Source organism: Lepidochelys kempii, chromosome 3 (assembly GCF_965140265.1).
Source record: "Lepidochelys kempii isolate rLepKem1 chromosome 3, rLepKem1.hap2, whole genome shotgun sequence".
Classification (NCBI taxonomy): Eukaryota; Metazoa; Chordata; order Testudines; family Cheloniidae; genus Lepidochelys; species Lepidochelys kempii.
Genome location: NC_133258.1, coordinates 127991183 through 128015999, shown reverse-complemented (window position 1 = coordinate 128015999; position 24817 = coordinate 127991183). Strand labels below are relative to the sequence as shown.

The 24817-nt window shown below is 39.7% G+C and overlaps 1 protein-coding gene across 2 annotated transcripts in view; it reads right to left on the bottom strand.

Annotated features, from left to right (window-relative positions):
- Positions 1-2815: 2815 nt before the first annotated feature.
- The window catches only part of SMOC2 (SPARC related modular calcium binding 2), a 175496-nt gene continuing 153494 nt past the window's right edge, over positions 2816-24817 (bottom strand). The window contains exons 10-13 of one of the 2 annotated variants that reach the window (XM_073335247.1): positions 15645-15747; positions 12061-12308; positions 7835-7875; positions 2816-4481 (exon numbers count right to left, since the gene is read on the bottom strand). In XM_073335247.1, coding sequence (XP_073191348.1) covers positions 4458-4481; positions 7835-7875; positions 12061-12308; positions 15645-15747 — 416 coding nt within the window. In that variant the 3' untranslated portion in view covers positions 2816-4457. Of the gene's footprint in view, positions 4482-7834; positions 7876-12033; positions 12309-15644; positions 15748-24817 lie in introns of both variants that reach the window. The other variant, XM_073335246.1, reaches the window with a different exon arrangement.

The window sequence follows — 24817 nt, the reverse complement described above, 5'->3', positions numbered from 1 at the left end:
ATCAGCTTTGAGTTAAGAGGTGGAGAACTGTTCCTTTGTGTGGTGAACAGACAAGGGTTTGTCAAACAGCAGTCAATAGCCTGGAAAAAGTCTGACTGGAGAGGGGAAAGTTGGTAAAGTGTCTAGGGTGTTAGCCTGGACTTTGGAAGACAGGGTTCAATTCCCTACTGCACCACAGAATTCTGTGTGACCTGGAGCAAGTCATTTAGTCTCTCTGTGACTCAGTTCCTCATCTGTAAAAGGAAGCTAATAGCACTTTCCTATCTCTCAGGGCTGTTATGAGGAAAAGGACGTTGAAGATAGTGAAGTGCTCAGATATGAGAGTAATAAGGGCCATATAAGTATTTGGGCTAGCAAGACAGGCGTAATCATGGTTGTACTTTTAATGATGGAGTGAACCTCAGGCTAGTGAGTTAAACCCTTTATTTATAAAATAGTTTAAGAGATACTGATATACTTTTATACGTTGTATACTCAAAATTTTACACTTTAATGAAGTTGCAGCCTTTCCCTTGAAATAGATTGATCTTATTTATTGGGTTGAGTTGTAGGAAAGTTGTTCTTTCAGAGTATCCATGGCATGAGGGAGCGGACATTACATCAGAGCGAAGAGTCATTCAACACACAAAAATCAGTATGAAACTTTATGTGCAGCACTAATATCAAGAAAAAAGATGCTCTCTGGTAGTTGACTATTTTACTGGGCAGCATTGCATTGTTCATATGCTTGCAATGGATTCATCTGTCAATGTACACTCTTTACATGTGCCGTGTAGTATTTCAGCAGTGACACTAGACCTAGGACAGGACCTGTGACAAGATGCGGAAGAAAGAACTTGAGAGGGGGTCATTGTGCAAATATATTTGTTTCTGCTACAGCTAAAAATTGAAGTTTTTTTTCCCTGCTCTGTAGTTTGAGGTAGAGAAAGATGTTCCTTTGTTTGCTGAATGCTTCCTACATAAACTTTTATTTAATAAAAAATACCATCAAATAGTGGAGCTTTTTAAACAAAGGACATATTTTCACTTGAATTGAAACCATTCAAAAGGGCAAAGAATACAATTGGTATCATTAATTTACTGTAATCAGTCTAATGCTTCAGACATCAATAAACTTAATTATTTTCCATTTAATGTCAAAGTAATTACTCCAAAATGACATCAATTTGCCATCTTAGAGAAAACAAAAGTAATAAACCTTTCACTTCCCACATTAAAGAGCCTGACACCAGTTCTTAATATAAAATCTAGTTACATAATACCTCCCCAGTACACACCTCACATCTTGGACACGGTATGTACTCAGTTGGCATGGTGCGAATGGCGGGAGGGGCTAGCCTCCTGAGCACATGCCTGGCATCTTGGATGGGTACGTACTCGGGTGGCTAACTCTGGGGCAGCTAAATACATTCCTGACGAACAAGCTAGGCATGTACTTGGGAAGCTAGTCCCTTGCCCCGGAGGGCTACTCTTCTATTTTTAGACCACAAGCTTGATCAGAGGTTGCGCAGGTATTGCTCCTCAAACTGGAAATTATACCTCCAGCTCAAAGCGTAGACATACCCTTAGACCTACAGGGAGTCCCAAAGAAGTCATTGGTACTCTGCATGGGCCTAAGGGTCTATCAACATAGCTCCCTTTGTAGGATCAGGAACGTGTCTGGTTACAGAAAGAGGGCCTAAGCTACATCTGCATTTCTCCAGTTTGTGGATGTAGAAATGAAGGGTCTAAGCTTGTCTCCAAATAGATATATGGGCCAGCACTGAATTTCCCTGATGACCAGGTATGTTATCAGGGGTTTTGCTTTTGGCTCAGCTCTAAATCCAGTTTTAAGAACAATGTATTATTTATAATAGCTCAGTTGCAGGACATTAAAACCAAACCATGGTTGTGGCAGGGGAATATTTACATGATTATAATCCCTAAGATTTTTTAAATAACTTCTGAGGATTTAGCCATTGACTTTCAGAAGAGCCATGTTGTTAAATCCCATACTGCTCTTTGGATAGTTCGGATAATGGTCATAACATTGATTGAAGACTTTAAAAGCACCTAAGACTATTCTTCAAACAAACTGATTCTAATGGCTAGTGACAAATTCTTACCCTTGTTTTTGAAAAAAAAAAAAGTGTGTGTCATGGACATTTCCATGGAAGATTGTTCCCATTGCATACACGTAACATCCCTTCTGAAGAGCACAGTGATGTCGAGTCAGATTCCTTCTTACAAATGCTATTGTTAATCCTATTGGGCCCAGTCTTGCTGGGCTTTCTTGAGAGGTGTTGAGTACTTAACACCTTCCAGCACTGAGCCTATTATTTTTACTTATACCCCACCTCAGCTGTGCATTTTACAGACAAGCTGAGGATCTGGCCCAAAGTTCCTATCTCGAAGAATTTACAATGTGGAACAGACATGAACCAATATAGGGCAAGATAACAGTCTGCAAGGAACCTGGGAACAAAAGGAGGTTGAAATGATATAATGTCCCTGTGATTGATTGTAGACACACCAAACACATCATTGGGTTTGTTCTATATTCCTGTTACCTTATTAAATGTTCTTCTTAAGCTGCCTCAGGAGGTGTGTGGAAACCAGAGAGATGGGGGCTGTCTAAGAACCTTGACCGGTAGGTACAGCGTGTGGGTCACTGCTGGAAAAGAAGTGTGTTGGAGGAAAGACTGGAAATGATTTCCTTCATTAGCCTCTGTTGTCTCTTAAAGGCTATTCACGTCATAGAAGAAAAACAACCAGAACAGGTTTGATAGCATACTAAGCTTTAATCTAAAAAAAAATTAAATTCAAAGTTTAGCATGATAAAAGGGTATCAAATTTTGAATAAAAGATGCTTTTACAAAGAAAACACACATTTGCATTTTGCCCCCCCCTCCAAAAAAAACAACAACCAACAACACCTCGGCACGTTCTTTTTTTAACAATTCCAACATATGCGCAGTCTCATAGCAATATTTCAGCATATATTCACTTGTGGAATTTAAATGAAACATTTTGTTTCCGTAACAAAGATTTTTCATATGCGAGTTTAAGCCAGGTCATCCTTCTGACTAGCTAATCTACACATTGCTCCAAAGGCAGGTCCCATACAACTTATTTTAACAACATGGAATAAAACTGCTGCTCATTGCAACGTGCCCCCCCCACCCACATGTTAGGGTTTTTAGATGCCAGCAGTCCATTGATCTCTGCATTGATCAATTCAAATGTTCAAGGTCTGAACCTTTTTTCAAGTTCCCTGCTAGTTCACATCTGCAAGCTCCTGTTCCCTTAAGGCACTCTAAAAGAGAGAACGAAAAGAGAGAGAGGAAAACATGACAGAAAAGGTATGAAAACTTGTAGGAACTTCTCCCAGAGAGCAAGGAGAATGCCTAAGGCAGGGGGATTTCTGGCTACACCTCCTTATGGCAACTATTCATAATTTGTTCAGTGATAGCTCTACCTTCTCATAGACCCTGCGGCACCCCCAGGAATGGATGGGGGCTCAGCTAAGTGTAGGGAAAACAAAAGACAGACAAGACTGTTTAGCCTTCTTTGTCTCTTCATAATTAGATTTACAATACTGAACAGATATGTCCCTTTGCTGCCTTATGCTTACTGCAGGAAAATGCTCTAGGGCTTGACAGAAACTAATTTGAGTGATATGATGATCCATCATATTGCTTTTCAGTTAGTTGCATGACTAATTCAGGCAAAAGGGCATACCCTCCCCCCCCCACACGATACACACATCCTCACACGCACCCAAAAACAAACAAACAAAAAACCTTAGTAAAATTTATAATGGAAGGCACCTCAAATGGATAAAATACATTTTTCTACAAGAGCCCTAACCATAGAATAGCTGTTGGAATCCTTTAGTGGTTGCATTCTCACTGCATTATCTTTGGAAAGCAAAATAATAAAATCAAAATGTCACCAACAGGGAAATATCCATTCAATCAGAGGCTGCAAAAATGAGTCAACAGCAATTTTCACACTTCCCTTGGACTTGGAAACATAAAATCTCCAACATTGCTTTGACAAAATTGTAAATACAGTAGATCTTAAGCAGTTTTTCAGCATAACTATGTTTAAATGACTGTATTGGTAAGGAAAAACAAGGCATACTATTGAAACCAAGATACTTAGAGGCAGGTTTCTATATTAATGTTTGCAAGAAAGCTGCTTTAAAAAAAGTTTAAATGCAAACTTTTACATCTCCAACACGTACAGATTTCATACGACAAAAGAAGGCACATACATTGTATGTGATAATTTTTCAAAACTAGCTGTTACATTTTCACAGATTAAAAAAACAGTCTGTTTAAATATCTCATTTCTACAAGGTGAATTTACATTTTAAAGTACAAAGTGCAAATACTATGGTTGTTTTTTTTATTGCCTTTTGGTGAGGAAATCTCCCACATGTCAAAGAGATCTGGCTTGGATATGTAAGCTGTTCATCCTTGCTTCTTAGAGCTTTGCTGAAAAGATATTTTTTAAAAAAGGTTTTATTATTAGTGATGCCTGCAAGTAATTTCATTCACATACCAACACTTATTATTTATATTCCAGTGCTGTCCATAGTCCCCAATCAAGATAATGGCCCCATTTTGCTGGATGTTGTACAAACACACATAAAAAACAAACCTTACTGCCCAAAGAGTTAACAATCTATTTTGCTGTCCATATAGATTGACAAAAGCAACATCTTTACAACCTTCTACCTATGGCATCCTTGGGTTCTGTGAAACACAATGCTCTAGATAATAAAAGCTGTCGTGGTGGGATAAATCTGGGTCCTTATATAGATACTGTATGTTTAAGGGCGTGCTGTTCTCGCAAAGAGTTCTTCGGAACTCCTTTCTGAGCAAATGCAGCAAGAGTTGGGAATGAGAGAGCTGTTGGGTTTCTTTCTTAGGAGCTTGTCTTGGTTGTTTTCTAGTATTTGTTTGTATCTATGATATTGAGCTGCCTTTTCGACAGCTATGGAGTTAAGTTTCTTCTCTAAGCTTTATGGATCAGTGAACTTCACACTGGAAGAGGACCTGACTTCTGAGATAGTAGTAAATCAGGACTACAAACTGGAAATTAATCTTCCCATCTATGCAAGTTGCAGAACCCTCTAATATGCTTTCTATGGCATGTGCCGCATAGGAAATAGACCACTGGCAAATGACTTATGTACCAGTTGTAGTTTCACTGTACATTCCTCTGGGCTGCATGTGTCCTTTTAAAGAAAATATGGCCTTACAATTTTTATATTTTCCCAATATGGCTCTAACTGATATAGACTCATAGAAATGTAGATCTGGAAGGGACCTTAAGAGGTTACTTAGTCCAGCCCTTTGTGATGGGGCAGGACCAAATATATCCAAACGATCCTTGACAGGTGTTTGTCGAATCTCCAGTGCTTAATTACCTTTACAGTTGGAAAGTTTTTTCCTAATATCTAACCTAAATCTCCCTTGCTGCAGATTAAGCCAATTACTACTTCTCCTACCCTCAGTGGACGGACATGGGGAACAATTGATCATGGTCCTCATTATAACAGTCCTTAACATATTTGAAGATTGTTATTAGATCTGCACTCAGTCTTCTTTTCCCAAGACTAAACATATCTAGTTGTTTTTTAGCCTTTCCTCATAGGCTGAGTTTCTAAACCTTCAATAATTTTTATTGCTCTCTTCTGGACTCTCTCTAGTTTATCCATATATTTTTTTTGTTCAAAATTGGACATAATACTCCAACTGAGGCCTCATCAGTGCCGAGTAGAACAGGTCAGTTACCATGTCTTACAAATTACATCCCTGTTAATACATCCCAGAATATTTGCTCTGTGTGTGTGTGTGTGTGAGAGAGAGAGAGAGAGAGAGAGAGAGAGAGAGAGAGATGGGTAGCAGAAAGCTGAGTAAAGCAAGTGGCATGTGGCCACTAACCTAATTCTTTGAACTCTATTCATATTTTATTTCAGATTGAAAAGTCACACATAAGACTACATGGACTTGGTGTATGTGCTGTATCTATATATTCACACAATCTATGTTACTGAATATGGGGTAATGCTTTGTTCACTCTTCCAATTAAAAAAAGAATTACTAAGGAAAATGATGTGGTCCTTCCCATGATGATTCTCGTTCAATTGCCCATCTCTAAAGTGGCTGATTTGATCATTCCCTTTTAGGCAGGTGGTTTCTTCTGAGCAGCTCCTAACCAGATTACTTAATTTCCAATGGCTTCCTTTCAAGTGCAAGCTTTTGTGATGAAAGCCACCTTTTGCATATGAGGGACATTTGTAGCTTTGCATTGTTATACAGTGTGACTGCCAACAGATGGCTTGCACAGCCAACTTTTTAAGATTCAAGGCTGTCATTTCTTTCCAACAGCTTTTAAAATAATGGATTCTGAGTCAGCAAAAATATGTAAAGATTTCTTTTTAAAATAGAAACAGTAGGCTCTTTCATTATAGATGCTACATGTTAGAATCAGATTACAGGAAAAGGGGAGGGGGGGCATGTTATGCTTTGAGCGTTACACTCATGTGCCAATATTTGCTATTATGTAATTAAAATAACTCTTTGAACATTTTTTGAGTTCCGCCATAGTCATTGTTTTCAGGCTGCCCTGTTTAAAGTGTAAGTGATTTGCGGGCAGGATTTGAAAAGTTAAGACTATGAACATTTGTTTAAACAAAGGAAAATTTATCACATCTCTGTAGTTGTGAGAACGTTTTACATTCCATCAAAGGCGTGTGTAGGAGAGCTCTGGTAAAACCCACAACAAATACAAAGCTTGCATTAGGAAGTGTGCACCCAACATTAAACAAATCAAGAGATAAAATAAGTAACAAATTGGCTAGCAGCAATCAAAGAGCTTTGCCTTAGCTTTGGGGAATGCTATAGCAATTTCACCCTGTATTTGTTTGTTTTTTGACAAATTTAGCTCTCCAATAGATAGGAAGTGGTGTTTAATTAACCACAATTATGTCCCTTTCATAGCACAATGATCATTCTGTCTCATTTAATGCTGCTATTTAATCCCCTGGATTGTTACTTTAAATAAAGTAGTTTCATTAGTAACTTAGAAGCAGGTGATGAATTGGCTTTTGTCTCGTGTGCATTAATAATGGTTACATGGCGTCTCTCTTATGGTGTACCTGATATAAAAGTAACTGGCAGTTCTATCCCTGATGCCCTCCAGAAGTGAATTGTTAATTTAAAATTATATATAAATATAAATCCACACCAAAGAAAGTCACCTTCAGCTCCCTCCGCTGGCCTTCCCAGTGCATCCTATCTGTTCAATGTCTGTCTCCTGGGCAGGGAGTCTATCACTGTGTCCTGTATGGCACCAAGCACACTAACTCTAATAAATAACTATAGCGATCTAGGCCCCATTTATACCCTGACTGGTCTTGTCTTCACTAGGAAAGAAGAGTGTTCTTGGCATTTATTATAATCCTGCTGTAGACAAGGCAAGTTGTAGTTATAACGTGTCAGCTGGTCAAGGTAAACCCTAGATTGCCAACTAAGGTTTACCTCAACCAGCAAATGTGTTAAAACTACAACTGCCTGGGCTACTCTAGGTGGGTTAAAAACACATCACTGCACTAGTGAAGAAAGCCCTAAGTGGGGCGTAAGAGGTGCATAGGCTTTGTGTGGGCCCTCTGCATGAGTGAGAATTTCAACTGGTCTGAATAAACAGGCTGTTTGCTGAACAGTTCCATGGGGAATCCTTCCACCCAGGTCACAATGTCAGATGACGAGTATGGGTAGCCTTAAGGCTGAAACTATAACAGCTAAAAAATACAGGATGGAGAGGCCTTTCCAGTACTCACCTGTCTGTTGGAGGAAGTGCTTTCAGGATTATTTTTGGGGGCTGGTGGAAGAGAGGGGAAAAATGTCATGAGAATGGCTTGCATGTTGTTTCTGTACAATACTGAGTACATTTTTCTTATTGTTAGTGGATCAACAATGTTTCCCTATTACAGAAATAACATCCTAAAGTGCTTTCCAGTTAAAACCACTACAGTAATATTGTAATCAGCAGTGTGCTACACGTTACTGCAGAATATTGCAATGGTTGCTCTATAAGGGCTGGAGAATGCAGCTGAAGTGGAATGGAAATTTTTCCATGCCGTCTGCCTACAGTGTACAGCAATGTAAATTTGATCAAAGAAAAGTCACCACAGTGCAAAATTTTGTATCCATGCTGCTTGCTGCATTTGAAGCATCTAGATCAGGGGTGTCCAACCTATGGCTCCGGAGCCACATGCAGCTCTTCAGAGGTTAATATGCAGCTCCTTGCATAGGGGCCAACTCCGGGGCTGGATCTATAGGCGCCACCTTCCCAATGTGCTACAGGGTGCTCACTGCTCAACCCCTGGCTCTGCCACAGGCCCTGCCCCACTCCACCCCTTCCCATGAGCCTGCTTCATCCTTGCGCTTCCTCCTCCCCTGTCCCCTCCCCCCCAGCCTCCTGCACACCACAAAACAGCTGATCACGGCAGGCGGGAGGCACAGGGATGGAAGGTTAGGTGCTACTGGGGGCATGGAGGAGCTGATGGGGGGGTGCTGATGTATCTTTGGCAATGCACAATGGTAAATTCTGGCTCCTTCTCAGGCTCAGGTTGGCCACCCCTGATCTAGACCAAATCTGCATTTCTTGTCCATGCCAATGGCACAACTGGAATACATGAACAGGACCCAATGATGAAACCAAAATGCAGTGGAATGTCTTATCTAAACTGGCCGCACTATGAAAATACCCAGTAACACAGACAAAGGGCGGGGGGCAGCATCTCCTCAGAGACCCTAGAAAACCTGTGTAAAATCCTGGTTTTAACTGACAGGAACTGCTGGAAATGGGCCATGATTCTGGGTGTTTATAAGCAATGAGCAATCATTAATGAAATGCTCTGCATCACAAACTTTCCATGGGGCTAGACGATTGCTTTGCCTACAAGACAGACTTGATCACTAATTTTCTGTTAAGATGGACTTTGACAGAGAGGCAATGTGGTGACAGCAGCAGGGGACTCCTGATTACTAATCCCACTGTAACATCAACTCTGTGTGACCTTGGACAAGTCATTTAGTGTTCTTTAAACAACAGCATTATGTGGTGACTTTTTCTCTTGTCTGTGATACTACGACTAGTGATAAGGTTACATTTAGTTCCAGATATATGGGGATTAGATTAATGAACTTCCATTAGGCTAGTTCAATAAGGTTACATGAAAATATTTTCCCTTTGGTTTGCCCAGTATATTTTCACTTGTATTGCTTATGGCAAAAATAAGAACATTCTAGAGAACAGGAAGCCCCCATTATGAAATGTCATTCTTAGGAGCAATAGAACTTCATATTTTTTCATAAGTGAGATCCTCCATTTCAAACATCTCACTAAAACGTGCATTTTCTTCTTTCCCCTTCTCAGTAACAAAGCTGCCTCTTTATTGGAGTGACTTGAAAGTCGAATAACTGGATTCCTTCCCAGTAAATATCTGACATTTGTTTAGCGAGTGTTGTCATGTATTCAATTAATGTTGGACATCTCAAACTAATTTATTTATTGCTCTGATTTTTATTCTAATCTCCCTCAAGAACAAAAAGCATGGAAAACGGATGGCTGTCTGGAGGCATTTCCTTTTATTTTTGAACACTACACCACAGTGTATGCCCCACCACCCAGCAGGGATCATTATGATTTAATGTATAAAGGGGAATTTTGTCACTTGCCCTTAAGTGGCTATGCAGAAGCATATCCGAATGCAGGGAGGAAAGCAGGCTTCATGGAGTCTCAACTCCCCCTGCCCTTGGTAGTGAGTAGGTGGAGAGGAGGTGTGGAACAGATGGAACCTTAGTTTTGACTCCCAAGATGCTGGCCAGCAGAGTGAGCTGGTGCAATGGGGGAAGAAACATGTACCCTGTAAATGGCTGCTGGAACTTGCCTTCTGCTGGAGCCAAGGGGAACCAAGGTAGGAATTGTGATTCTCTGGTTTTATATCTGTTGATAGAAGAAATGGTGCCCATCTGGCATGGGTAGCACCCATTCAAGATTATGGAATCACCTGTACACATCAGGCCTAATTCCCCTCTCTTACACCAGTGTAAATCTGACTTCAGTGAAGTCATTCCCACTTTACACTGGAGTAAGTGAGAGAAGAATCCGGCTCATCAGTCAGGACACGTTCCCCAAATTTTAAAGAGGAACCTTTTTAAAAATGAAACAAACCAAACCCCAAAACACACCTTAAAATGATTAGGGCTAGTGGGGAACTTATTTTTCCCTCGCAAAAAAATTTCAGTGGCTTTTTTTTTTTATTTTTGTCAAATTTTCTTTGACATTTTTGATTTGACAGAAAGCCAGCAGTTTCAATTTCCAGCAACCAAAATCCACTGAGTTGTCCATTGGGCAGAGTATAGGAGACTGAGTGAGTAAAACTGGGTTTTAGTCCCAGTCCGGTCACTAACTTGCTGTGTGTCCTTGGTCAAATCACTTAGGGCTTGTCTTTACGTACAGCACCACAGTGGTGCAGCTGCCCTGATGCAGCTGTAGCACTTTGGTGAAGATACTCCTACACTTGGGAGAGCTTCTCCTGTCAGTGTAGTTAATTCACCTGCTTGAGAGGCGATAGCTATATCGACGGGAGAAGCTCTCCTGCCAACATACCACTGTCTTCACGGGGCTAGGTTAGTATAACTACATCGCTCAGCGGTGTGGATTTTTCATAACCCTGAACGACACAGTTATATTGATATAGGTCTGTAATGTAGACCTGGCCTTAGGGCCTGGTCCTCATTTAAACTAAGACTGCTGTGCACTGCCTGGCAGTGCAATGGGGCCTTAAAGTAGATATAGATGGGTAAATTGTTACATTTGCACCTTTGTACACAGCCAGAGGAGTGTATAGTAGCCTTCGTGTAAATGAGAATCAGGCTGTTGACTTTAACCAGGTTGTTAACTTTCCATTTTGACCTCTGTAAGTGGGGATAATGATACTTCTGTACCTTTGCTGAATGATTTTTAGATCTGCTGTATAGGTGAAAAGTACTGAGTATTATTATTATTCAACCCACAGAAAATGTACTGGATTAGATATGTTTTACAAAATCCATTAGTCTGCTAATAGCCAGTTTCCTTTATGATTGCAGTCTACTGCTGTTATCCTATTTTCTCTGACCTACAATATCTGGTCATGAATAAAAGCTGTATGGGGAACAATTTGTTTCTGACAGAAGTTTCCCAGTCAGTATGTTCCCTCTCTTTCCTTATCACACTTGTGATAGCTTTGTTTACTGGTCTTTGACTGGGGTCCCTCTTCTATGTTCTTAAAAATATTAAGCAAACTGTACAGCTATTCTACATTCACATTTTAATTACAGCCTCTTATAATACAAAAGAAGTGTATCAAAAGAGACTTTCTCTCCCACTTTCCAGCATTCTCAGGGATGCTGTGGGTGATTTCCTCAGTGCTCCAAGGATCTTCAATTATTTGACTCCCTCTCCATCAGTTCTCAAAGTCTCTGTGTACCAGCAACCATTCTGCCTGCCTAATGGAGGGATGGATGCACATTCTTCAGAGCCATTGAGTGGTGCTCTAGAAATGGCTCGAGTAGCTATTAGAAAGTGAAGTAGTTTGCTTCCCTCCATAGCAAGACACCAAAGAACAAGCAAATGTGTCTTCATCATAGCCAGAACATGGTGTTCTGCTGGAGTGACCTTCTGGTGGAATCCCGTACTAACTTACCCTCTTTGTCTTCCTATCATGCAATACTAACTTCACCAGGATAGTATTTGGTGATCAGAGAGTGAGGCTGTTGCCTCTGTTGGGACTTGAACTGTTGGCCATCTGATACAAAAGCACCAACCCTACCACTTGAACTGAAAAACCCCTTTATTAGCTAGTCATAGTTGCCATCACCGTTTTTATACCTTTTGCAGGATTTCCAAAGCTGTGGCCTATCAACTATAACATTAATGTCTGCCTGATCAAAAAATCTAGTTAAAAGGACAGTTAGAAAAAGTTCTTACTGTGGCGTTTCTTTGTGTCTGCTTTACCTTCTTCTTTTGTTACTCCCAGACAACCCATTAATTCTTGAACTGATAAGGATTTGTCATTGTTCACATCACAGTATTCTACAAACTTCTTCACACATTTTTTGGGCTTAGACTTTTTTCGCAGGAATCTCTTGAACGGTTTGATTTCCTTTTTGCCGATGTCACCACTGGAATTTTTATCAAGTTGTTTGAAATACCAGTGGACCACTCTCTCTTCCAGAGTATGATTTGGATCAGGTTCTGAAAGCCTGCAATGCAAACAGAACATTAAGCTTTACATTTGATCACACAGTCCTCTTATGTTACTTATGAATCATTAGATTAGTACTAGTGGATAAGGGTATTTTAGTGAGGTAGGGTGACTTGAGAAATCATTTGTGACTAATTCTTGAAGTCCTGAGAAGTCCAGCTTTTACAAGAGCTGTAAATGAACGCCATTATTATACAGTGATCGCACTTACATTTTTTTGGTGGTTTGAAAGTTTTAAAATGGTGAATCAGTAAAAATGTTCATATCGGTGCAAACATTTTATATGTGACCGTTATAAATCACACATCCCTACCACTGGGGAGTTGAGACAGGAATTCTGGTTCTGCTGCAAATTCCAAGTCTCTGCCACTTAAACTAAAGAAGATTGAGAGCAGTGGTTCTCAAACTTTTGTATCGGTGACCCCTTTCACATAGCAAGCCTCTGAGTGCAACCCCCCACTTATAAATTAAAAACACTTTTTTATATATTCAACACCATTAGAAACGCTGGATACAAAGTGGGGTTTAGGTTGGAGGCTGACAGCTCGCAACCCCCCAGGTAATAACCTCATGACCCCCTGAGGGGTCCCAACCCCAGTTTGAGAACTCCTGCCATAGAGGCTAACAATAGCAGGCCCCTCATATTCTGTGATGCAGCAACTAGAGGGTACCATCACACAAATACACACAAAACCAATCATGATTCAAGGACGCTGACGAGAGCCAGCGTCAGAAAGAAAATGCAGATAGGCAGATGAGAATAAAGACAAATATGCACAGTTTCCTGTTTCTCTGGTAAAGATGATGATGCTAAAATATCTTCCTGCCATAAAGAAGGGGAAGTACAGGAATTAATAATTCTTGTCTCTGTTGTGATTTAAGTATACAATCACAGAAGACACATGGTTACCACAGAAAAATATTGAGTGAGTGTGTTGGGGAATCCAGAGGCTAGAAGCCATGGTGTCTTAGCAATACCTCTGGCTTCTCCAGAGAGAAGAGGAATGGTCACAGCATGATTGCTCTGCTGAAAAACATATCTGAGCTGTATGGATGGCAGGACATTACATTGTATTAAAAGAAAGGAAACAGTGTTCTACTTGGCATAAAAGCCACTTCTAAGATTTATGAATTGAAACTTCTCATTTACAAACTCCACACTGAGAAATGGAATGGAAGTTATTGTTTTCCTTCCCATGGCTTATTTAAAAATTCCCATTGCAGAGATTCAAATGAGGTGCTTAATTAACTGACCTTATTGCTTTTGACCATTATATTCTTTTAGCATCTCCCACTCTCATGGCTATTTCAACATGCTGAATGCTAAATTCTAGGCTGAAGGTCAGAGTCTGCTTTCAGTTACATTTTGGAAGCTCCATTGAAGTCAATGAAGTAGCCAGGGTATAACCAATAACATAAGAACTGCCTGATGGATCAGACCAATGATCCATCTAGCCCAGTATCCTGTCTTTGACAGCGGTTAGTGCCGGATGTTGCAGAGGGAATGGAAAGAACAGAGCAATGTCAAGTGATCCATCCCCTATAGTCCAGTCCCAGCTTCTGGTAATCAGAGGTATAGGGGCACCCAGAGGAGCCTGGTCTTGCATCCCTGACCCTCTTGGGTACTAGCCATTGATGGACCTATACTCCATGAAGTTATCTAATTCCTTTTTGAACCCAGTGATCTTTTTGGCCTTCACAACATCCCTTGACAACAAGTTTAATAGGTTGACTTTGCATTCTCTGAAGAAACATTTCCTTATGTTTGTTTTAAACCTTCTGCCTACTAATTACGTTGGGTGACCCCTAGCTTTTGTGTTCCGTGAAGGGGTAAATAACTCTTCCCTATTCATTTTCTCCACTCCATTCATGATTTTATAGACTGTATCATATCACCCCATACTCATCACTCGTCTAAGATGAACAGTCCCAGTCTTTTTAATCTCCCCTCCTATGGAAGCTGTTCCATACCCCTAATCATATTTGTTGCCCTTCTGTGTACCTCTTCCAATTCTAATATATTTTTGAGAGGTGGGATAACCAGAACTGCACATAGCATTCAAGGTGTGGGCATACCATGGATTTACATAGTGGCATTATGATATTTTCTGTTTCATCATCTATCCCTTTCCTAATGGTTCCTAACTTTTTGTTAGCTTTTTTGATACTGCACATTGCTTTCAGGAAACTATCCACAATGACTCCAAGTTCTTTCTTGAGTAGAAACACCTAATTTAGACTGTATCACTTTTTACTTTATAGTTGAGATTATTTTTTCCAACATGGATTACTTTGCACTTATGAATATTGAATTTCATCTGCCATTTTGTTTCCCAGTCACCCAGTTTTATGAGGTCCCTTTGTTACTCATCATAATCAGCTTTGGACTTAACTGTCTTTAGTAATTTTGTATTGCATACAAATTTTGCCACTTCACAGTTAATCCTCATTTCCAAATCATTTACCACTTCCCATTTCCACGATTTACCACTTCCCATTATGAAAACTGACCATTTGTTCCTACCCTTTGTTTCCTATCTTTTAACCAGTTACTGATCCATGAGAGGACCTTCCCTCTTATCTCATGACTGGTTAGTTTACTTAAGAGCCTCTGGTGAGCGAAATATGGTCCTAATCCATTAATTTAGTCTAAAGTAGATGAAGGAAATTCTGAAGATAGACATAAATGGGTAAAGGATATCACCATGCAAAGGAGAAGAACATCAAAACACAATGGCTTACTGGATCAGACAGTCAGTGTAGTCCAGTATCTTGACTCCAGCTGTGACCCATGATGGACATTTTTAAAGAAAGCATAAAATCCCCATAATGTGTTTGACTAGTGCAATACTATAAATTCCTTCCTGACCCCAGGTAGGTAAGCAGCTTGTACCCAGAAGCCTGAAGATTGTTAGTACTTAGGCATTTTAAATCCTAGCTACAGTAGCTGCAGACATCTATTTTTTTTGAAGAAACCAGGCAAAATTGAAAGCAGGAAAACAGCCCACTTTCTTCAAGTGAAGTTTAGTAAGAAAACAAAAATCAGGACTGGGGTGACTTATTTGACCTGATGCTGTACTGCTGGTGAGAATTCAGACACCAAAATAACAACAACAAAGGCTTTAAGTTTCTGTCTGGTGGATACAGCCCATGATATTTTTGCGGAGATATTCCCTAACAGTTCTAATGGAATCTGTTTGCACTTCATGGAGGTAGAAATAAAATTGCTGTTTAAAAGAGTTTTTTTGTTTTGTTTTTTAATTTCCAAAGGCAGTCAGAACTCTTTAAAGGCACACACTACAGATCCATTTCCAATCACCCAAGTAAAACCCACCTGCTGGAAGACAATGATGGATCGGAGACTGCGTGGACCATATCGGTGGAGAGTGCATCCAGAACACTGGTCAGGAACTCATTCTTCTTGGCCCCTGGACAACCTGGGAGGGAAACAGAGTTTCCTTTTTCTTGTGTTTCGTTTTCCACATAATAATTTAACTCCAAAAATATTTCTTTGTTGGAGATGGATCTGAACCAGAATACTATATTTAAGCTCTCCACAAACTTTGGGCAAGTTCACATCCTGGACTAGGTCCAAATTTCTAGACTCAGGCCCATCTCTATATGATGGATCAGAACCAGAAAACAAGTCTAATGACCCTTGAAGTCAGGGGAGTCTGGATTCAGAGCTAGCTCCCATGGTTTGGATGCATCTCCTTTTATCTCAAGATTTTTTTTGTTTTGCTTTGTAACATAAGTTTTCTGTTGGTGTGATATGTTGAAAAAAACAGTCATTTGATGTTTGTCTATCAGACAGTTTGACAATGCAGAGTACAAGCCAAGTAGCATGACCTTGGTGTTAGATACCCCCTTTCGCTACTCTTAAATGTGTTGATCACCACCACTGTGTTCTGCAGTTAATCTCTCTGTGCCTCATTTTGCCATTTGTGAAATGGGGATAATACTTCTTTTCTCCCATCCTTTGCCTGTTTAATCTATTTAGATTGTAAATTCTTCAGGGACAGGGACTGTCTCCTTTACAGCACCTAGCAGAATGGGGCCCTGATCTTGGTTGGGACTTCTAGGTGCTACTGTGATACTACTTAATAATAATAAAGTCACTGCCTCAGGGAGCTAATGCTCTAAAATAGATTGACAGCACAGTTCAGAACTTCAGGTGCATATTTCATGGGACAAATATACACTGGAAAATCCAATCTCAAAACAGTGCCTCTAGAGCATAGGGATTCAGCTGATAATCTGACAGTTGTTGACAGATTGATTTTTTCACTTACACAATCCACCTGTTTTATCCCCCAGCCCTCCCCCACTCCCAGGATCCCGATCCAAACTTCATGCTTTCCCCTATCTCTGTAAAGGACTGAACTAAACTCCAGCATGAGCCAAATACCCACAGACTTTGCAGAGGAGACAGGGGACTGAAATCCGTATTTTGCAACTCAAACTTATCTTTAGTATATTACTAGTAAATACTTTAATGGAGGCTCAGTTACTCTAGTGTTCTTCCACAAAGCAGAAGAGGGGAATGTGTAGAAGGCTTGTGGGGAAGGAAGATTAGTATATCAGTAGGCATTCATTACTTTATTACACTTCATAACGGCCCCTCAAGAAGGAGGTGGAATTATCTGAAAAAGACTGAAAAGCTCAACCTTGCCTGGCAAGTTATTGTTTAATATGTCCCATGTTGATACAAGGAAATGAGCTGCTGTTATATTAGCCCTGTGTGGCACAGTCAGAATGGGTTAAGCTGTTTTGCAGTTGTGTGCAGCAACAGAAGCCACTGAATATTATGTGTGATACATTTATGCAGTTACGAATTCCCTGTCTTATATATTTCCCCTTGGTACTGGGGCTATTTTGTTCATGTAAGATGCATATAACAGGAATTAACTAAAGCAAGTTCCGTTATACTAAAGGCACATATCTGAAACCAAATGTGACTCTCTTACAAGAGTTCCTCTTTGCTTTAATCATTCTCCACTTTCCACTGAACACAATCTAAGAACTGATGCAGCGCTTATGGAAAATAAAATCACTAAGGAAGAAAAATTAGCAAGGTAAACAATAGCTTGAGATGACTTGACCTCTTCTCTCTTTCTTTTTGACTTATTTTTAATATCCAAATTGGTTAATTTAGGAGCTACCTTTCAATTTTTTCACATCACTTTGTAACAACTTTGACACATCTGTAAGAAACAAAGGTTATAGTTAGGAATGTTTTCCAGTGGCTGTCCATCCAGCTGTCAGACACATACAATGTGCACACAAAAATTCAAAAATCAGACGTTAGCAATTCATGTGAGGCAAAGCCAGACATGAAAATAAATATATGTCTTAATTCACAAGAAATTACAAAAAAAAAAAAAATTCTCATAGTTACAGGCCAGCTACAGGCAATTTTGCTTAAAATGAACTGGGGTTCCTAATTGTGTGTTTCATAAAATTGCGAGAGCAGTTGGACCGTAATCTTTGTAAAGAAAAAACCTTACTGTTAAAACAAATAACCTGTTGCTCTGAAACATTCTCAGTTATAACTCTGCTACTTAACATGAATTGGAACCACACAAAATCCTCACCACTTAAGCACAGAGCAAATATTCAGTTTCTCCCAATTATAACTTTTGCTGACGTGAGGGCAGTTACATGGTAATCACAATATAGTGAAACCTCTGTTCTCTGCAGGTGTTATCAACTCAGAATAATTCTCTGGGGGCCTCATGCTGTTCTTTAATTTCCCACAAGCTTGTGGGTAAAATGGCAGAACTAGGGGGACATTTAGTTGGATTGTAATGAATAATTCACTCTCAGTGGACTGCATGCCGAAAGGGAAAGGCTAGTTTGTTTTGAAGGTCTTATGGCTTTTACTATGGTATACTTGCTTCAATTTCTTTTTGTACTGCTGCCTATATTGTGTGGGTTTGACAGCTTATATAAATAATTTGTTGTTAAAGGGTTGAATTTGAAACCACATGGTGTTACACTCCAAGGTTAGGCCTTGGAGACGAGTTCAGAGATGTAACACAGAATTAAGTGTTTACTTTAGGGCTAGTTTTACCCACAATTACGTTCTCCAGTCAAATATAGAATAGTCCTTAGAAACCTTAAACCGTCAAATACATACCACACATGAGAGGAACACACAAACACCTCACTTCCACTAGAAACACAACAATATAAAAGCAATTAAGCAAAATTTATTTTATATTTATGCATACACACGTGTGTGCACACATATACACATCTTTATATAAATATATCTCCCCTTAGAATTAGCTCTGTGGAGCACCAGTCTTAGTGCGCCAAAGTAGAGTATTTTCAATCTCAAAAGAAAGTCTTTTGCAGCACACTTACAGGAATGAGTAGAAAAGTGTGTGTGTTCACTGCTGTAAAAATGTCTAAATGGTAAAAAAAAAAAAAGGATAATTAGAGAGAGGAGTCATTTGCTGTATTCACACTAAGCCTCCTGCTGCATCAGCAACCGAGGAAATTGTTTCTTGAGTTATTTGTCTTAAGTCTGATAGCACTTAACTTGAGCATGAGCATTTTTACTTCCCTGTTGTTTGCTAGTATTAACATAGGGCTAAATCTTGTCCCTAGAAGCTAGTACCCGACACTGAAATTCCTTTGAAGATTATAGATGCTTTTCCATGTGACAAGATTTAAACAGTGGGCCATAGTGTCTTGTCACTTCTACTTATGTAGCCCCCTTGACTTCAGTGGGGTTGCACAAGTACAATGGAGAGCAAAGTTCAGAAGAGCATCCTTGTTATTGTTGGTAGTTTTATATAAAAGTCTGGAGGTTTGCTTTTGTTCAGGTAAGTAATGGAAAATTCCTGTCTGTCTAGGAACTCTGTGTGACCTGTAGCCCTGTGGTATTTGAGCACCTCCTAATTTTGTGTGTCCTGGTCCAATGCCTTAACCACAAACCCATCCTTCTTCCCTTTTGGTGAAGTTCACCTGTAGTGCAGAGGGCCAGGCAAGGTCATCCTCAGCACTTAAACCCTGCAGAGGGGCCACACTAGAGGTGGGCTGGGCACTGCTGAGAGGGTCTCTGTGCCAGCCCTGCATGGTCCAGTGCATAAGGATGCAGTGAGATAGGATGGGGGTGAGCCAGAGAAGGGCTATAGATCCACTATGCCTTAAAATCCAGTGGCCCCAGTATCTCATGTACGTAGCAACAGACAGTCCAGGCTGCTATTTATAACCCTGGACTGGGATGTAGATTTCAACTCTCCATTAAACCTGTGTTTTGGGGGTTTTGTGTGAATTTTCTTTGTTTTAATTTAAGAAGATCACAGCAAATAGTAAGCAAGAGGTAGTAAAAGAAATATATGTTAGGCTCACATATTAAAATCCAAAATATTTAGAGCTTGGGATATATATAATGTCTAATGTTGTTAGTCCAAGTTCATTAGATGCAGACTATGATGTTACTTACATGGTTGAATACACTAAAATTAAGGGGTGATGTGCATAACAGAAGAGCTGAGCCAATTAATTAGTTTTTGCAAGTGATGAAATGTTGAAGTTGGACAAAGACATTTTTGATAATGGCACAAGCAGTTTGCTGAGAGGATATTTTAGCACTATTATTATTCTGGTTATGCAATAAAAGAAGAATCATTAAAATACAACCTAAAGTAAAGAAAGTGAAAAACTGTTTTCTTGCCTTCTGTGGTGTTGTGAGTGATGCTACAGTCTGTGACTTTTCAGGGATGTAGTTTTGAGGACAGAGCATAGGTGAATGGGACTGAAATGTAAGAAGTTTCTCAACCGTCATGTTAAATTCAAAGCAAAACTTGAAGAAGTTTGGCAGACTTTATTTGTAAATCTTTTTTTTTTGTGTGTGTGTGGAGCACTTCTGTTTTCCTGCTTCTAGCTGGAAACTGAAGCAAAAGCACTGACCTACTCAGAAGAAACACTGTTCTTGCTTTACTCTGCGCCTGATTGGAAACAGGGGGGTTTGGAAATTGTTTGAGGGAGTCCCTTCCTACACAATTTCCAGCCCAGTTTTGCAGTCCTAAGTGGTCTGGATAGTTTGATGAAGCATCTGATATTTTGAATGCTTATGTTTAGCCAAAATGACCCCAAAATGACCTTTTGAGGTTCATCCGGCATTAAATGGAATATAAACTGCAATATATCCACATGGATCCAATTGCAGGACTGGGACTGCTGTTTATTTTTCTGAAGCTATAGCATGGTGAGTAGGTCAGTAAACAAAGCAAATGTGATACAGAAGAATCATAAGGCCCAGGAAAGAAAAATAATGAGGTGCCATTTTTACAGGCTTACGTTTGTCGGATATACTGTATTTCAAAATCACCTGTCACTGAAGTATGCAAGTGCCATTCCTGTCCATAACCACACTTTCTTAAATAGCTTGTCAAATTCAGTTTAATAAAAGCACCACAGCCAGCTGATCTTCTGTGTTGTCACATAGGATGTCAATTGTTATGAATGTCAATGTTATTTTGGGCGTTGCAACACACCGACTAAATTTCAATTAAAAACAATCTACTACTTTTAAGTTGCTTAGGTATTTTCATCATGTGGCTATTTCCTTTTAGGAGATGAGTATAAAATAACCACATTAAATTACAACAATTTAAATATCCATTAAGGAAAAAAAGCAATTACAAAACAGTTCGTAATTCTGGAAATGACGTGAGTAGCAAGGTGCACAGTTCTGTAGGGAAATGCAAAAATGGAAGTTGGGGATGTCGACCACATTCATTAATTAGCTTAAGCAGACTACTTAAGCAGGGAAAATGTGGTCTTTGCTGCAAACTGGTATTGTACTTTTACCTCCCTGGATATCTCTGGCTAAGCAAGACTTTTTCCTCTGCAGACGTGAGAATCCCAGCTGCACCCACCCTTTGCTAACACAAGCCACAAAAGACTGTATTCAGATACTGGTAATCATCTGCCTTTAAACCAACAGAATGGAGGAAGCTCAGAATAAGGTTCTCAAATTGATTCAGCCCAGACACATTTGCATAGATGGTAGCTGTTTTTCAAGATGTGCGGTCTAGAAACATGTCCTGTGTGAAAGCTGAGCCTTCCTACTAGCTATGATCCCCATGTGTTGCAGCATGGTACAGTGTGGCATGTCAGATCAGCCACGATTTAAAGAATGCTTGTGATACCTCAGCAGGCTGGGGGGGGGGGGTGTTTTATGGATGTTTTCAGACCCATTTAGGAACTGCCTTTTTTGTGAATGCAAATCAGATATGGGGCAAACCCTGCCCCACACCACAAATGGGGAGTTCCACAGATGCAGCAAAATGGGTGCAATTCTGCTGCTAAAGTGGAAGCAGGATGTTTGGAGTCAACAAAGAAAGTGTTCACACCTTGTGCCATGTGGATTCCAAACACGCTATTGGACAGGAGTAGTTAGGAATGGGGTAGGGTGAGTTGGGGAGACAAATGTGAGACAAGAGGTATGTGGGAGCCACACAGTGCCCTGGGGGTGGGAGAAGGGAAGGACAGACATCATCCACTTGATAAACTTCAATACCCTGGCCAACTTTCTGTTTAAGTTATGTTAAAATGTTTAAAATAGCCAAAGTTATGAATCAATTCCTCAAATTCATGTTTTAAAATTGAAACCATTTCTCAGACCAAAAGACATCTGAAACTTAATTCCCACCAATTTCAATCATAGCACGGGGGAAGGGGGACACTGCTCCCAGGCCAGTGAGTTATAGACTGAATTTTAATCCATAGTGAGTTTTTGCAGCACTGATTAAGATGGGGGTTTACAAAATGGAAATGCTGACAGAAACTGAGCTAAAGCAAGAGCTAGCAGGAACCGCTAAAATGTTACTTTACCATGGAACGGGCTAATCCTTGGAAATCTGAAGTGTTGATATAGCCTTGCTTGGAGCTGGCATTTGTGTTACCTTCATGGATACCTGTTGCTAAATTTGACAGCTTGTGGTTTCAGGTCTCAGTGGCTAATCTTTAGTTAAAGAAAAGAAACTGTGAAATGACTAAAACAAAGGAACAAAGAAAAGTCCTATAATTGCTCAGTGCAGTGGTTTTACAGGATGTGATTTTATGCAGTATTGAGACTGTCTCAGCTCCCCCTGAGGTCAAAGGGAGTTGAGGGTGCCTTGGCATGTTGTGGGATCAGGGACTACATCAGTAGACAGAATTCATTTAAAAAAAATGAAGATCAACTAACTAATCAGCATCTAAATAACTACTGCAGGGCACTAACAGAGGTCTGGGTGGTTGTGTTGGGCTTTCAAACTAGCCTTTGAAAATTGGCATTTGTGTAGAATGGATCCCTGGAGCCAAATACAATATAGTGTACTTTATTAAACAATGAACTGATGTTTACATCACATTGGGTGTCTGACTTTTACCCACAAAAAGCAGGGAAATTCAGAGTTAAATCTGACACTGTCCTTAACCTGGCTACTGTGCAATAAGAATGAAATAAATGGATACATAATATTTGGCAGCTAAGATCCTGCAATGACAGAAGCACATTAAGGTAAATTAAAGATGGAGATGAATGAAATTATGGTTCTAAAGTGTATGCCTGCCAGTCTGCAGTGCAGCTGACTTAATGTGAAGTAATTTACGGTGTGCAGTTTGTTTATTAAATGTCTCAGATAGTATTACAGTAGGATGATCCAATTACATGATGGCAATCCATTATGGATTACTAGGATGCTTTCTCCATTGGACCACTAATCTGTATGTTAGGTTAACTGTGGCTCCTTGCATCTTCTCAGTGGGAACGTCCTTCAGAAATACCAATTGTTGCATTTATTCCTGCATGTGTGCACAATAGCACCTTCCCAACACCTTCAGCAACAGTAGCAGTTTTAAAACTGGTAGCACCTTCAAACACAGTGCTGCTGGGCAGGGGCAACATCCAACGGCACTGAGGGAAAGGAAGTGAAGAAAGAGAGAAAGGAGAAAACTGAGTTGTGCATACTGTGTGGGGGTGGAGGACAGAGAAATCATGAAAGAGTGGCACTCTCATTTTGGTATAAAATGCTTTTCATTTAGTTAACATTGACCCTTTATCAACTTAACTAATGAATATAAAGGCATTTTAATACCAAAATAAGGGTATCCACACAGATTTAAACTGAAATTACTCAGGGTGTGAAATTTTAACTGATATTTTTGGTTCCATTCAGCATGTACTTAAGCCCTAAATCACAAGCGCATGCTAAACCAATACAAGCCAGGTTTAAACTGCCGTGAATGTTTACACACAAGGTCGTGGAATGTCAAAAGCTAATCTACTCCTTGGTCAAAAACTGAAGTTGCCAGAAGCAATAGAGAATCAGCAAAAGCCCCTAAACCTTTAAACATGTTTAAGCATGACTTGTTTCAGTTTAGCTTGTGCCTGCTAATTACAGGGGCAAGTGAGGTTTAAACCAATATAAGAATGTTCAAAAAGGGTTTGCTTAGGGTTTAAGTAGATTTGTTTGTAAACAGATTTACATTAAGTTGGTGCAAATTTTGTGTATAGACAAGTCCAAAGATTTAAGGGGAAAAGGGAAAGAACGGTGTGTGGCAACTGAGGATGAAAGAGAGAGACGACGGAGAATAAAGAGGAGGAAGGAGGAGGACAAAGGAACAAAAGAAAAGGGAGAGGCCATGCACGGAAAGCAAGAGGGAGGAGTAAAAAAGGTAGAGAAGTACTGCATGCTCCAAGCGAATTTCAGCAGAAAGACATTCTGTGCTCTAATACAGACACCCTTGGCAGTGCGGCCATTGAGTTAAAGGGATTAACATGTTATCAATCAGTTGGGAGGAAGAATTTAATCAGAAAAATGTGAATGATCATTGGGAATTGTCTAAGAACAATTTACTAGGTGCCCAGAAAGCTATATTGGTCAAAGAACAAACAGACGAACAAAAAACATCCCCCTGATTTAGAGAGGAAGGGAAGGCAGCTATAAAGAATAAATATTATTTAACAAATGGAAGAAAGGGGAGGTTGATAGAAATGAACGTATATCAGAAGGTAGGAATTGTGGAAAATTGATAAGGGATGAAAAATGAACAGAAGAAGAAATCTATGGCAAGCAGAGTTAAGGACAATGAGAAGAAGGTTTTTAAGTATATTAGAAACAAACAGTCTTAATAATGGTACTGGTCCATTACCAGAGGGAAAAGGTAGAATTATCAATAATAATGCAGAATAGGCAGGAGTGTTCAATAAATATTTCTCTTCTGTATTTAAGATGAAAACAGAAGATGTAGTCATGATAACACTCTTTCCATTCCACTTGTATCTAAGGTAGATATTAATCAGTAGCTACTAAAGTTAGAAAATTTTAAAAATCAACTGGTCTGGATAACTTGCAGCTAAGTGTTAAAAGAGCTGGCTGAGGAGCTCACTGGACTATTAATGCTGATTTTCAATAAGATTTGGAACACTGGGGAAGTTCCAGAAGATTGGAAGGAAGCTAATGTTGTGCCGATATTTTAAAAGGAAATGGGACAACCCAGGAA